Below are 13172 nucleotides of genomic sequence, written 5' to 3' on the forward strand. Positions count from 1 at the left end.
CAAAGAAGACATCCAAATGGCTAACAAACACACGAAAAGATGTTTAACATTGCTCATCGTGAGGGAAATACAAATGAAAACTACATTGAGATATCACCTCACACTGGTCAGAGTGGCTAAAATTAACAACTCAGGAAACAACGGATGTTGGCGAGGATGTGGAGAAATGGGAACCCTCTTGCATTGTTGGTGGGAATGCAACTTATGCAGTTGCTCTGGGAAACAGTATGGAGTTTCCTCAAAAAATTAAAAATCGAATTATCCTTGAAACCAGCAATAGCACTACTAGGAATTTATCCAAATGATACAGGAGTGCTGATTCATAGGGGCACATGTACCCCAATGTTTACAGCAGTGCTATCAACAATAACCAAATTCTGGAAAGAGCCCAAATGTCCATCGATGGATGAATGGATAAAAAGAATGAGGTATACTACTTGGCAATGAGAAAGATTGAAATCTTGCCATTTACAACAATGTGGATGGAACTGGAAGGTATTATGCTAAGTGAAATAAGTCGGTTAGAGAAAGACAGATATCATATGTTTTCACTCATATGAGGAAGTTGAAAAACTTCACAGAAGACCATGGGGAAGGGAAAGAAAAAAAAAATATAGTTACAAACAGAGAGGGAGGCAAACCATAAGAGACTTTTAGATACAGAGAATAAACTGAGGGTGGAAGGGAGTGGGGGCATGGGAGAGCAGGGACAATGGGTGATGGGCACTGAGGAGGGCACTTGTTGGGATGAGCATTGGGTATTTTATGTAAGTGATGGATCATGGGAATCTACTCCTGAAGGCAAGAGCACACTGTATACACTGTATGTTAGCTAACTTGACAATAAATTATATTTAAAAAAACCTTAAGGGGGGCGCCTGGGTGGCGCAGTCGGCTAAGCGTCCAACATCAGCCAGGTCATGATCTCGCGGTCTGTGAGTTCGAGCCCCGCGTCAGGCTCTGGGCTGATGGCTTGGAGCCTGTTTCCGATTCTGTGTCTCCCTCTCTCTCTGCCCCTCCCCCGTTCATGCTCTGTCTCTCTCTGTCCCAAAAATAAATAAAAAACGTTGAAAAAAAATTTTTTTTAAAAAAATTAAAAAAAAAAAAAAAAACCTTAAGGGAGTTTATTAGTCCTCTGTTTTATAGATGGGAGACAGTGAAGTTAAAAGTTTCCATGATATATATATATAACATATTTCTTTAATAATTTATTGTATGGATTATTGCAATATATATATTGCAATGATGACACTTTTCTGATATATAAAATATATCGTTAAAGTTAACTTCTGTTTCTTTTTATATACTTTAATGTGGCTATAAAATTAAAAATTATATATGTGGCATATTATATTATTTTTTTACTGGACAGTACTACTTTTCTGATTTTATATTCAATGTTGTTTCTGGGTTCTTTCTACATTCTCTGGATAAAAAAATGACTCAAAGTTTAGAGATACTTCATTAATATTAACATTTTAAACAGTAGATAAATCATTGACTTTAAAAAAAGTTGTATGATGACCAAAATTATTAAAAAAAATTTTTTAATGTTTATTTATTTTTGAGAGAACGTGAGTAAGGGAGGGGCAGAGAGAGAGGGAGACACAGAATCTGAAACAGGCTCCAGGCTCTGAGCTGTCAGCACAGAGCCCAACGTGGGGCTTGAACTCTTGAACTGCAAGACCATGACCTGAGCTGAAGTCAGACGCTTAACCAACTGAGCCACTTAGGCAGTCATGACCAAAATTATTTTTAAAATTATTGTAATTAGCTGTCCTAAAATGTTAATCATGTTACTTGTACCACTCTGTAGAGTGCTTAGGGTTTGTGAGGTTCTGGAATCTGAAAACAGAAGTAGAAGAAATAAGGGAGGAGTGGAGCTTAATTCCTGACACTGAGGTTACTATGCTCAATGGCCACGTCTGTAAAATCACTCTGTATGAGAATGCACTGGTTTGTGCCAAATGGAGTCTTAACGTCATAAGCTTCCCTGCAAGAAGGGCAAAGGTCTACTGAGCACCACCTGTTTGTTAAACCAAAGCTTTATGTCTGGTTTTTCTCAGACTTCACCACAGGTCATATAAACTGCATACTTTTCTTAGCTTTTACAATATTGCAGTTTCAAAATGCATTCATCGTAGAAAACTTGTGGTTGCATTCCAAAGCTAAAGACTGAGAGAATGATTTGGGATGGAAGCAGAATGGCCTATGAGACTGGATGCTGCAAATGCATTAAAATAGAAAACAACCAAGAAAACCAAGTTCCTTCTCATCCCAAAGCAGACGGCAGCAAATAGTTTCTTCTCACTTTCCTATTTGGCCCTTCTCTCTTTTTCATTTATTTTGATTTTGATATGACGTCTGTACATGTCTAAGATATACACCAGCCAAATAAACACACAAGCCTCATTCCTAAGGGAAGCTTCCATATAGGTCAGTGTACTTTTTAAACCATATAAATATCAGATTAACTTGAGACTCCAGAAAATCTGATGTTAGGATCTTATCCAAGATCCACATAGTTTAGTTTTTTTTTCCTTTAAATTTGCAAGGCAAAAATGTAGAGCCAGACTAAAAAGCTTTCCATACTCTTGAACATTTTTTCTCTTTTTTGCAAGTGAGTTTAGCAAATTTAAATGAAATCATTTAGATCACTGCATGCATTTTTATGGAAGAGTTTGTGAATCAATCAATTAATTCTTGGGCTAATCAGTTAATCAATCAATGATCAGTGTGGACTATCTTCCATGTTTGGAACCTTAGTAGTTACTCTGAAAATCAAGTAGAATAAACCAAAATGGTCCAGTTATCAACCATTTAGTAGGCAGATAAGATGGACACACCCTTGGCAACCTTGCACGCAGGTGAAACTTGATCTGCGTCTTGAGAAAGGAGTCAAGTTTAACTGAAGGAGAGCAGTTCTAAGCAAGGGCAACAATTTGATCTAATAATGGGAGAAAAATAATATATCTCAGGAACAATAAGAAAATTCAGCACAGATTGCTTCTGGTCAGTGGTGAGAAATAAGACAGGATGGGCAGAAAAAACAAATAGTGGAGAAGATTTAGGCTCAGGTATTGGAGTTTACCTTGATTTTGGGAGATGCCAGAGAGATCTGGTTGTGAGAGTATCATGAAGACATCAAAGTTCACATGGTAATCTAGTGAGTAAATTCGAAGCAGGACCCAAAACCTGAGGTCTACTCAGATCCGGTTGCGAGAATGATGATCACGGTGTGTAAGTTCGGCTGGGATACCCTGAAGGAAGATTTCATTGAGCCTGATGACTAGGCTGGTTGATGATCTTACGGAAACCTGTTTTTAAGAAAAATAAAGTGCAGCTTTTAGTTCTGAGCCTGAGCTTCCAGCCTTTCTCTTCCTTTCTTTCTCAGTAGATGACCATTGCTTTTACTCCTTCACATCTTCCTTACCCAGAGAAACCCTTCGTAAATGGTTGCCAAAAAACCAAATCAACAAAATAGCTTTCAAATATACACCCCCACAAAAAATATCTGCCTGCAAAAATGTCATAGTACAACGCAAGATCTGATCTTGCTTTCCCCTTTGTTTACACTGTTTCTCCCATCCTGAATATCCACCCCTTCATCCTTATTAGATCTACGTGTTCTTTAAACCTCATCAAAAATGCCCCTTTCCTTTGTTTCTTGGTTGATTCCAGCTAAAGGTATTTGCATTTTGGTAATGAATCACCAGTCATAGCCCACCTTATGTTTTAACTTTTGTATATTATCTCATGAGATGTTTAATGAGTGCCTCTCAGAGGACAGGCTGTATGTCTTACATGTCTTTATATTTATTCTCTCTATGGTGTAGTGTTCTGCATACAGTTGGTAGTATAATCTGCTATTGTCACATTGAATTATTTATTTGGTGGCTTTGTCCTGGTTTAGGCATGTGGCATTTCTCGTCTGGGCTATTGGTACTCTCTCCCAGCTCATCTCTCTGCCTCTGATTCATCTTCCAAATTGCCACCCAAGTCATTTTCATACATTTTAATTGAGATGGATATTTATTGCCTCAGGATAAAATCCCAATCTTTAATATTCAAAACCCTCTATCACCTGGTCCTGGGCTATTCTTCTATACCCTTCCTGGGCTTTATCCTCCACAAAGAGTGTGGTCTGGTCATGCTGCATCATGGGCCCCAAATGGTTAATAATCAGGTCTTTGTTTAATCCTATCACCTTAGGCTACCATGTACTTCTTACCCTGAAGGTGATTCTTTTTTTTCATTCTTCAGGTCACAGTAGAAGCTCTTTTGGTCTATTATTGTCACTTCAGGCAGCTCCAAGCTACTCCTTAGCTAGAATGCCAAAAACAAGATAAACCTCATTTCTTTGCCATTGACAACAACATAGAAACTTGTTTTCCAAAGTTGTCAAAAGGCATCTAAGCCAACACACAGAAATCTCTGTATAGGTCAAAGCTCACTGTTTAATAGTGGCCATGTTCTCCATAAAGTCAGACTACCTCCTTTTTTATTTGGGTTTTTGGGATAACACAGGAAAACAAAGTTAGAAATAGGGTGGTGCCTGATATAGGACGGGGCTTTCCTAGTACAAATGCACAATGCATCCCCGTCTGTGAGAGACTCATTGCCAGCACTGATCAAACATTGTGGTGAAACAAACCAACCCTCTCCCAAAGCCCCATTTCCTATGAAATTTTGAGTGATCGCTTTAAGCCATCTCACTGAAACTCATATATTACCTCTCTGTGCTCACATGACAGATAATACACAATTTCTTCTATTTTTTCCTCATGAAATTGCTGTAGTTAGAAATGCTCCTGAGGTTAAAATATATGAAAGTATGAAATATTATCAAAATAAATAGCCTCTAGATCCAAAATGTATGAACTCTGAGAAACTGGAACATTAAGTAATATTTATTTGTGGAGGTATGTGGCTTCCAATCTTAAATCTATTTCTGTTTGTTCCACACTAGAGAACATTGGAAAATACCACCTGAAAAAAGCCTGTGCTTTTAGCAGCCATGAAAAAGTCAAAACTTTTTTTTTTTGTTGCCATAATCTGGCTTCTCCCTCAATTAGAGACGAAAAGTTACAGAGAACATGCTGAGTAAGACGTCTTTACTTTTTGCCAAGGGAAAAACTCTGCAGGTATTTTCACACATTTGAGCCAATGGGCCTTTTAAAATCTTGTATTTATTTCCTTGTGCATTGGTAGATACTTCTTGTTTCACCAAAATTTGCTTACAAGACCTTTTAATACTCCTTCATTTAGTCAATAGTGATTTACTCAACTTCCACTGCGTGCCAGGTAAGGTGCCAAGTGTTGGGATTCAGCAACGAGCAGAAAAAGACACAGCCCTCAAGTTGTGCTATCCACAATCTGGGGGAGAAGTCAGAGAATTATCAAATAATCATACAAATTAATGAGAACTTTATTAAGACTCTAAATTAGAGAACCTGGTGCTAGGAGAATGCCTAAAAAGGGATCTGACCTCGGTACGGAGGTCAGGGAGGGTACCCCTGGGGAAGCGACAATTGCACTGACCTATGAATGATGAATAAGAACTAAAATTGCATTCCACACGGAGGGACTATTACGTGCAAAGGTCCTGTGGGACCAGAGGCAGGCATCTGCAAGGGAATAGAAGTAAGCCAGTGTGTCCAGCAGAGAGAGCTGGGGAAACACGGCAAAGACAAAGTTGGAGTGGAAGAAGGGGTCAAACCATGCAAGGGGTTTGGCCATATTAGGGATAATACCTTTAATTCTAATTGTTTGGAAGACCTGTCAAGGGTTTATAAGCAAGAAGACACAAGATCAGGCTTATGTTTTGAAAAAAATTCCCAGAGTTTAAAAGCAGGGGACACGTGGGGGTACGGGTAAGAATGAGGGGAGTTGAGACCATCACAGTTGTGCAGGCATCAGGTGTTGGCATCTTTGATCAGGGTGGCCACGGAAAGCAGGCTAGAACTATATTTGAGGTAAAATAAATAGGACTTGGTGACAAGTTGAATATATGGCATGACTGCTGAGTTTCTCTGTTGGCCAAAACCTTTCCAAATAAAGGCTTGTGCAGATATGACATATTTATTTGCTTAAGAAATGTCTCTTTCAATGACCCCTCACATTCATTTATTCAACAACTATTTACAGAGCACCTATTATGTGTTATCCTGGCTGCTGATGACGAAGGAGTGGACGAGGTAGTCTTTCATGGAGCTAATGCCTGCTGGTACCAGAAACTTTGGCTAAAATGAAAATTAGTGCAAACACCATGAAAACCATATTTAAACTATGGGGGGGGGCATGTCAATTTTTCTTTTGGCAAATCAGAATGCTTTTATAGGTACTTTACAATTTCTAAAGCCCCTTACTACCTCATAGGCAGTGGGAAAGACAGGAAGGTATAAATTGAGGAACCAGGGAAGATGAGGACTCCCAAGATCATGAAGCTGTAAGAAATTATTACTTCAGCTCAGGTTTTGCAAATCTAAGATGAGGGCTCTCACACCTTTCCAGAATTAAGGCTGTGATCAAGGAGGTTGGAAGAGAAGCCTACAGAAGTGTATTCCTTTTTTAAATAACCATTTGATTAAGTTTAAGAAACAAAACTGTGTTTGCCTTCATCATTGACAAAGTAACCTAACCAGATTCTTTACTGGCCAGATGAAGGCAGGTGAATCAGGAAGGTCTTGATTTTGTATCAATCATGGAAGTGAGCAGTTGCAGGCATGCATCTTGGAAGTTCATGCCAGTACCCTGTGGGGGGCACTCAGAACCAAGGGAAATAAAAAAGGCAGGCCTATATTCACCTTCTTTGGATTCTTTTTTTCACTTGAGAAGCTGAGTTATGTGAATAATTCTGGTGTTTTGTGTCCATTACATTATTTCACTTTTGATACTTACCTGGCCTTTACTAGATACCCATGAAGGGCTTTAAGGTCATGCCTTTTGTTAGCAAGAAGCTTGATTTTTTTTTTTTTTACAAGATTATATTAGAAATTTTGATCCCAGGGTGGTTCTAAGGAGGTGGTCTGACTTTTCTTGGTCCACATACTGCTTATTAGGTTTAAAAAAAGAGATAATTGCAGGGAAGACATACTCCTATCACTTCTCATTTCTGAGCACTGTCAATTCTCATTGAACAGGCACATCACCTATGATCTCTCTCTCTCTTTACTGGAAAGAAGTGTCCCTTGTATCTGCCATTTTTCCAATTTAGCCAACCCCCCAACCACAAAAACAAAAAACAAAACTCTTATATCTGAGCCAAATATTCAATGACATTAATTATCAAAATTAATTTATTAAAAGTATTCAAAGACCACGTCAAAGTTTAGCTGCCTTCAGGACAATTTTTGGCACTCAAAATGGACAATGTAGTTTTCTACACAGCAACACTCATTCTATTACACACACCATTTAACAATTCAAACATAGACCATTTCAGTTTTAGTGTTATATGAGATAACAGTACTGATGATCTGTAGTCATAAGAACTTCAACACCCTTGCACACAGTAAACATTTTAATATTACTTACTCGTAAATAACTAAAACTAAAACCACTATGTGGTAACATGGACTGGTTTAGGGAAAGATATACAGCCAGCTAGCTAAGGCCACATAATCCCAGATCTATTGATTTTAAATGCTCTTGGACCAACAGTATCGTATCATACCTTTTATGAGAACTTTTAGCCTCACATTCCTCTCTTTCCAGTGTGAGACACACCACATTTAGACCACTTTCTCCCTGTGTTCCTGACATGGCTATGGAAGCCGTCAGAATACAAGCTCCTCCTAGACAGTTACCAGCTTCCTGATTCACTATCTAACTCTGAATCAATAGTTCTGAGTGATGTTTCCTGAACACCCAGGCTAAATTCAAGGTCAGTCTTTTTGGCAGGTCACAGCCTGTCCCCTTAGGAAAAAAATGAAACGTCCTCCACTTTTGGGTTCCCTTTTTCAGCTCATGTAGCATGGGACTCTGTGGTGATCTGTGGCTTTTTACACAAGTCCTGGTAGAATTCCGACTCCAAGAAACGAGGATAAGAGTTGTTCTCCATCAAGCTGTAGACTCTCTTCTGGGCAGTTGTAAAGCAGCCACTTGTAGCCTCTTGTATATTTTGGGCAATCAGAGTTTTGGTTTGAAAGTCTATGTTTATCTGAAATTTTAAAAAAAAAAGTGGTTTAATCCATATTCAGAGTTATAGATTGATACCGGTTTAATATTTGAAAACAAAAAGGAAAAGCTATAATGTGTGATTAGCCTCACTAGCCAAGTCATTGAAGAAATTAAATTCACCTAACTGAAAACAAGAATTAAGTGAAAAACATTTTTACTCCCCCCACCCCTTAAATTTTATGTCTTCTGTTTCGGTGCTAAGAATGTTAAAAATACTCTGAAATGAAGAACTTTTTTCCCCTTTACCTCTTTTGGAGCTTCTTTTTCTATGAAATCAGTATATATTTTTCTTGCTTTTGAGGACAGCTTTTGGGGTGACTTGGTTTTTTTGAAGTCTTCACAGGCCAGCCAGAATTCAATATTTTCTTCACAAAATTCAGATTTTAAAAAAGCCCTGAATGCAGCAAGACCATCTGGGGGGGGGGGGGGGGAGGGGCGCAGAGAAGAAAGCACACAGAATGTGAATTGAGTGAGCAATTAATCTCTTATATTTTGTTTCCCAGAACTACCATTCCACCCGCCCCGCCCATATTTTATTATTTCTGGATGATAGCAATTTTCTACATTTCATTCCAGCCTCTAATCCTCAGAATTTAGATCTTTAAAAGCTAAATTTCTAGTAGGCAAAATGCTTAAGTTGGCACACTGCTACAAGAATATAAATAACTTTGCTGTTAATGTAAATATTTATAGGGGAGCCATAAATTCTCTGGGAACTAAACCTCCTGGTAACATTGCATGCAATGGAAACGCTGATTCAACCTTAAGGAAGAGCCGCTGCCAGTACAATCTAGGCTGATTTATGTAAAGTGAATAAACCACACTTGCCCATGGTTAAATAGAAATGAAGGAGAAGGATAGGCCTTATAGTACTAGTGATTGTAACGTTGAATTCCCCTTGGGCAATCTGCTCTTCTGTCATGTGAGCACCTTTCTAGGCTCTTGTGATACTTGAAGTAGATCAAATTCAACAGGTTAACTTACATTTACTGGCTAGCAGCTCATCAAATGCTTCCGACCACAGTTGTGCTTCCTCAGGGGAAGGCCTGCAAAAGAAGGTTTGCATCAGCTTGTGCACTTCACACTTCCCCTGTCCAGTTCAGCAGCTCGCTGTTCACATTGGCAAGTATAAGACTTTCAACTTACTTGATGAAGGTTTGCTGTTTGCTTTTCTTGCCATTTTTGGGCTTCCCAGGAGAGGATGAGTTTTGCAAGAAGTAGCTCAAACGGGTCTTCCAATCTTTTAATCTTAAAAAAACAAACAAACAAACAAACCTAACATTTGAAATTGCTCCTGCAGCTGAAGGCATTTTTACCAAATAAAGTCACTCAGTAGCGACCAACTAAATAAGACAAAATAAGACCTCTTCAAGTCGGTCTCACTCATTTAACATTTAAACCTAGCACCGATGCACTGAACACAATTGCTTTCATTCATGCATTTGAACATAAATACTACTTTTATAACTGAGGATAAAACTACCTAAAATTACTAGGGTATTTAAATGAATTTAGTTTGCATACTTCAAATGGCAGACGCTATTTCTGGCCCACAAAAGGCAGTAGTTTTTCTGCAGCCTTAATTACAATTCTGAGACATTTCACACTTGATGAAACTGCCTGGAGCCAGCGGGTACTCATTTCCCTCCTACCCTTGGAGCAGGAGGCCCTGGACCACACTAGACGCAGTGAGGTGGGTGGGTGGGTGTGTGAGAGAGAGAGACAAAGAGAGAGAGACTGAGCCCCCTACTCCCACCACAGCACTCATTTTAAGCAGATGATGCATGCTCCACCGACGTTCCTGAATGATATGCCATTTAATTTTAAAAAACAAAAACGATTTTAAAACGAAAATATTCAGAACCAGCCGAAATATCTCCATCCCACAAGCTGATCAAAACATACAACGCAAGGTACCAATGCTGGGGATGCGCTTCAGCTGCAGGATTGTCTGATGTTATTTTAAATTCAGGGGACAAAAAGCCAGCTCGCAATTTCTTAGGCGCATCTACCACTGTCTCCGTATCAAGAATATTTTTTTCAGTTGCTAAACTACCCGAGAGTCCTTCGCTCACGTCACAAAATCGGCACATAACACACAGATTTAACCTTACTTAGCAAATTGACCTTTCCCATACATATATATGGAAAAAAAAAATATTTTTTCCTGCAGAGGCAAAGGTTTCATAGTTTCACATGCCAAAACCGAGCCCGAATGTGTCGCGTTTGCAGCAGACCCGCAGAGCTAGGTCCGCAGCGGGGGGTGGGAGAGAGAAGAAAGCCGTACTCACAGGGTCCGCTTCATTTTCCCCCTCTTCTCCTCGCTCTTGGGGCTGTTGCCTGCGCTCTTGTCCATGGATCCGCAGTCGTGCTGGACAGCCAGGAACATGGCACTTTGCATTCTCCTCCTCCTGCTGGGGCCGCTGCTGTGTGCGGCCGGGCGCGCGCCGCCGCGGTTATAGGAGGTGAGGCGAGGGGGCGGGGCCTCACGCCTCCGGTCCCGCCTTCAGCGGGCACCGATTGGCCGGCTGCAGACGGGCAGGGGGCGGGGGCAGCCCCGGCCTGTGGCAGGCCCGGTGGCCCGCGAAGGGTCTGGAAGCGAGGCCTGCTGACGTCTACGGCCCTGGCTTCGTGCGCACTCGGGCCAGACGCGGCGGTTGCGGGGTTTGGTGTGGGATCAAAGACCTTTCGCAGCGACCTTCGTCTTGCGGTGGCGGCCCCCGGCGACGGCAGGGAGCCAAAGTTGGCTGCGGGCCCGGCGGGGACGCTCGCCGTCTTCTCCCCTCCCCCCCCCCCCCCCCCCCCTCCCCGCCAGCCTGCTCCTGGCCGCGTTCGGGAGCGAGGATTCCCTGCCTGGCAGGGAAAGCTGCTTGTTGCGAACCAGAGTGCAATTGCCTTATTTCGAATTAAGGTGGTTTTCGCCTCATCTCTTGGTTTGTAAACTGAGGCCGTGGGAGACCCTCACCTATTCCTGCCTGCGACTCCGTTTAGTTTGGGGGGAGGAAACGATGGAGGAACAGTGACGATTCGAGGGGCAGGTGGTGTGACCTACTCTGCAGCTTGCCGGGGCGTCTTGAACACTTCTGGCAATGAACAACAAAACAGGGAAGGAACAGGAGAAAGTGACTTTCTCAGACGACAGTTTTTTTTTTTTTTTGTTTTTTTTTTTTACTGGGTGTGCACTTTTGATCACCAAAAGATAACGTGATTGGGATCGTATCTGTCCATGGGGTTGCGAGCTATTTCTCCGGAGTCCTTGGCTGCTTCTTCCAGAGCAGAAATCACAGATCGCTTTATGATGCGATAGAGGGAAACACCAAGACCTCGCAGCTGTAATGCGCCAGAATCGTTGTACTTTCAGAGTGCAAGGCTGCAGGATTTCCTCATGAGTCATTCCTGGTTGCTTAGAATTTACCAGAACACTTAATAACTTGCAAGGTGCGGGAGGGTGGGGAGTGGGGGGGGGGGGGTAGAGAGGAGGAGGAGACGTTAGTAGTTTAATAAGTTTAATTTGTTAATTCTTCAAAAATCACCTCTACCGTAGCCGGCTTTAAATGTTTTGATTGGGAAGGACAAATAGATAACCTCAACAAAATTATTTGACTTCAGGTAACATTAGCACTGTGCAATGGAATATTCAAATGGTTCCCCCAATTAAGCATCTAAGTAGATAATAAGATTAACAGCAATGTATTGATTAGGCTACAAATATTCTCGATACTTTGCGTTAGCACTGCTAAAAGAAAATTGGAACTAGTTTAAACTTCTGAAAGCGGGTTGCCAGAAGTTGGAACAACAAGTTTGGCTTGTAGGGTAAAATCTGCAATGATTACCAAAAGAGAACAGCTAGGCACTTGATTATGGAAAGGAAAATCATTTAGATTTTAGGAATAAATACTTTAAAGCAGGTCTGTGAAATGTAAGAACGTTATGTTTTTCATGCATGCACTCTTTATCTCTAAAAGAACTTTCCATCTATTTCCATCTATTTTCACTTTCTGATGATTCAATGCTTATTTATTAAATACGTGTAATAAATAGGCATTGGCTTTTTCTTGCCACTCTGAACCTTAATACATCATTCACTTAGAACCTTGGATGGTAGAATTCATTCATAGTGGAATGGCCAGGAGTTCTGACAAAGAGGCAGCAAGGAGACAGAGCTGGACTTGTGTCTGGAGACCTAATTAGAGTCTCAGCTTAACCAGTAAATGCTAAGTAACTGTTGGGACTGTCTCATCACACCTCCTTGAGCCCCAGTTTCTCATTTGTGTTAAGAGTAATGTGTCTTTCTTGCCAATCTCTTTAGATGTTACCTGACTCTTGTGATGGGCCTTTGTAAATTCTAAAGTACACAAGTTTGGTATTATTAATTTGCATCTGTGTGAAAAAGGAAATACCTAGAAGCATAGCCATTCAAGGTAGAAAAATCATTGAAGGATTAACTCAGACTTAATTAGGTTATAAATGTGTAATTACTATTAAAGTATCAAAATAATGGGGCGCCTGGGTGGCGCAGTCGGTTAAGCGTCCGGCTTCGGCCAGGTCACAATCTCGAGGTCCGGGAGTTCGAGCCCCGCGTCGGGCTCTGGGCTGATGGCTCGGAGCCTGTTTCCGATTCTGTGTCTCCCTCTCTCTCTGCCCCTCGCCCGTTCATGCTCTCTCTGTCCCAAAAATAAATAAACGTTGAAAAAAAAATAAAAAAAAAATAAAAAATAAAGTATCAAAATAATGTCCCAGAGATTTGTAACGTCTCGAGCTCATGACAGATACTTAATAATTTCTCTCTGGATAATAAATAAGGAAAGTAAACAGTTTTCCATTTAAACTTTTTCAGAGATCTCCAAGCCAGGGAAGTTAAATCATCTCAATATATTCACAAAAGTGCATATATATGTATCCATGTAAGCAATTGGTCTAAATGTAGACTATTCTAGATGTTTCTGGTATTTGTTCACTTTTTTCATAAACCATTTCAGATTGACAACTGA

The 13172-nt window shown here is 40.6% G+C and overlaps 1 protein-coding gene across 1 annotated transcript; it reads right to left on the minus strand.

Moving 5' to 3' along the window:
* Positions 1-7270: 7270 nt before the first annotated feature.
* Positions 7271-10629, minus strand: RGS2 (regulator of G protein signaling 2). Its single transcript, XM_043567860.1, has 5 exons — positions 10473-10629; positions 9328-9429; positions 9166-9227; positions 8428-8594; positions 7271-8161 (listed from the first exon to the last, which is right to left on the minus strand). Exons 1-5 carry the CDS (start codon positions 10580-10582, stop codon positions 7967-7969), a joined length of 636 nt encoding a protein of 211 aa, XP_043423795.1. The 5' UTR covers positions 10583-10629; the 3' UTR covers positions 7271-7966.
* Between the last annotated feature and the right edge of the window lie 2543 nt (positions 10630-13172).

This window comes from Prionailurus bengalensis, chromosome E4, assembly GCF_016509475.1.
Source record: "Prionailurus bengalensis isolate Pbe53 chromosome E4, Fcat_Pben_1.1_paternal_pri, whole genome shotgun sequence".
In the NCBI taxonomy this organism is placed as follows: domain Eukaryota; kingdom Metazoa; phylum Chordata; class Mammalia; order Carnivora; family Felidae; genus Prionailurus; species Prionailurus bengalensis.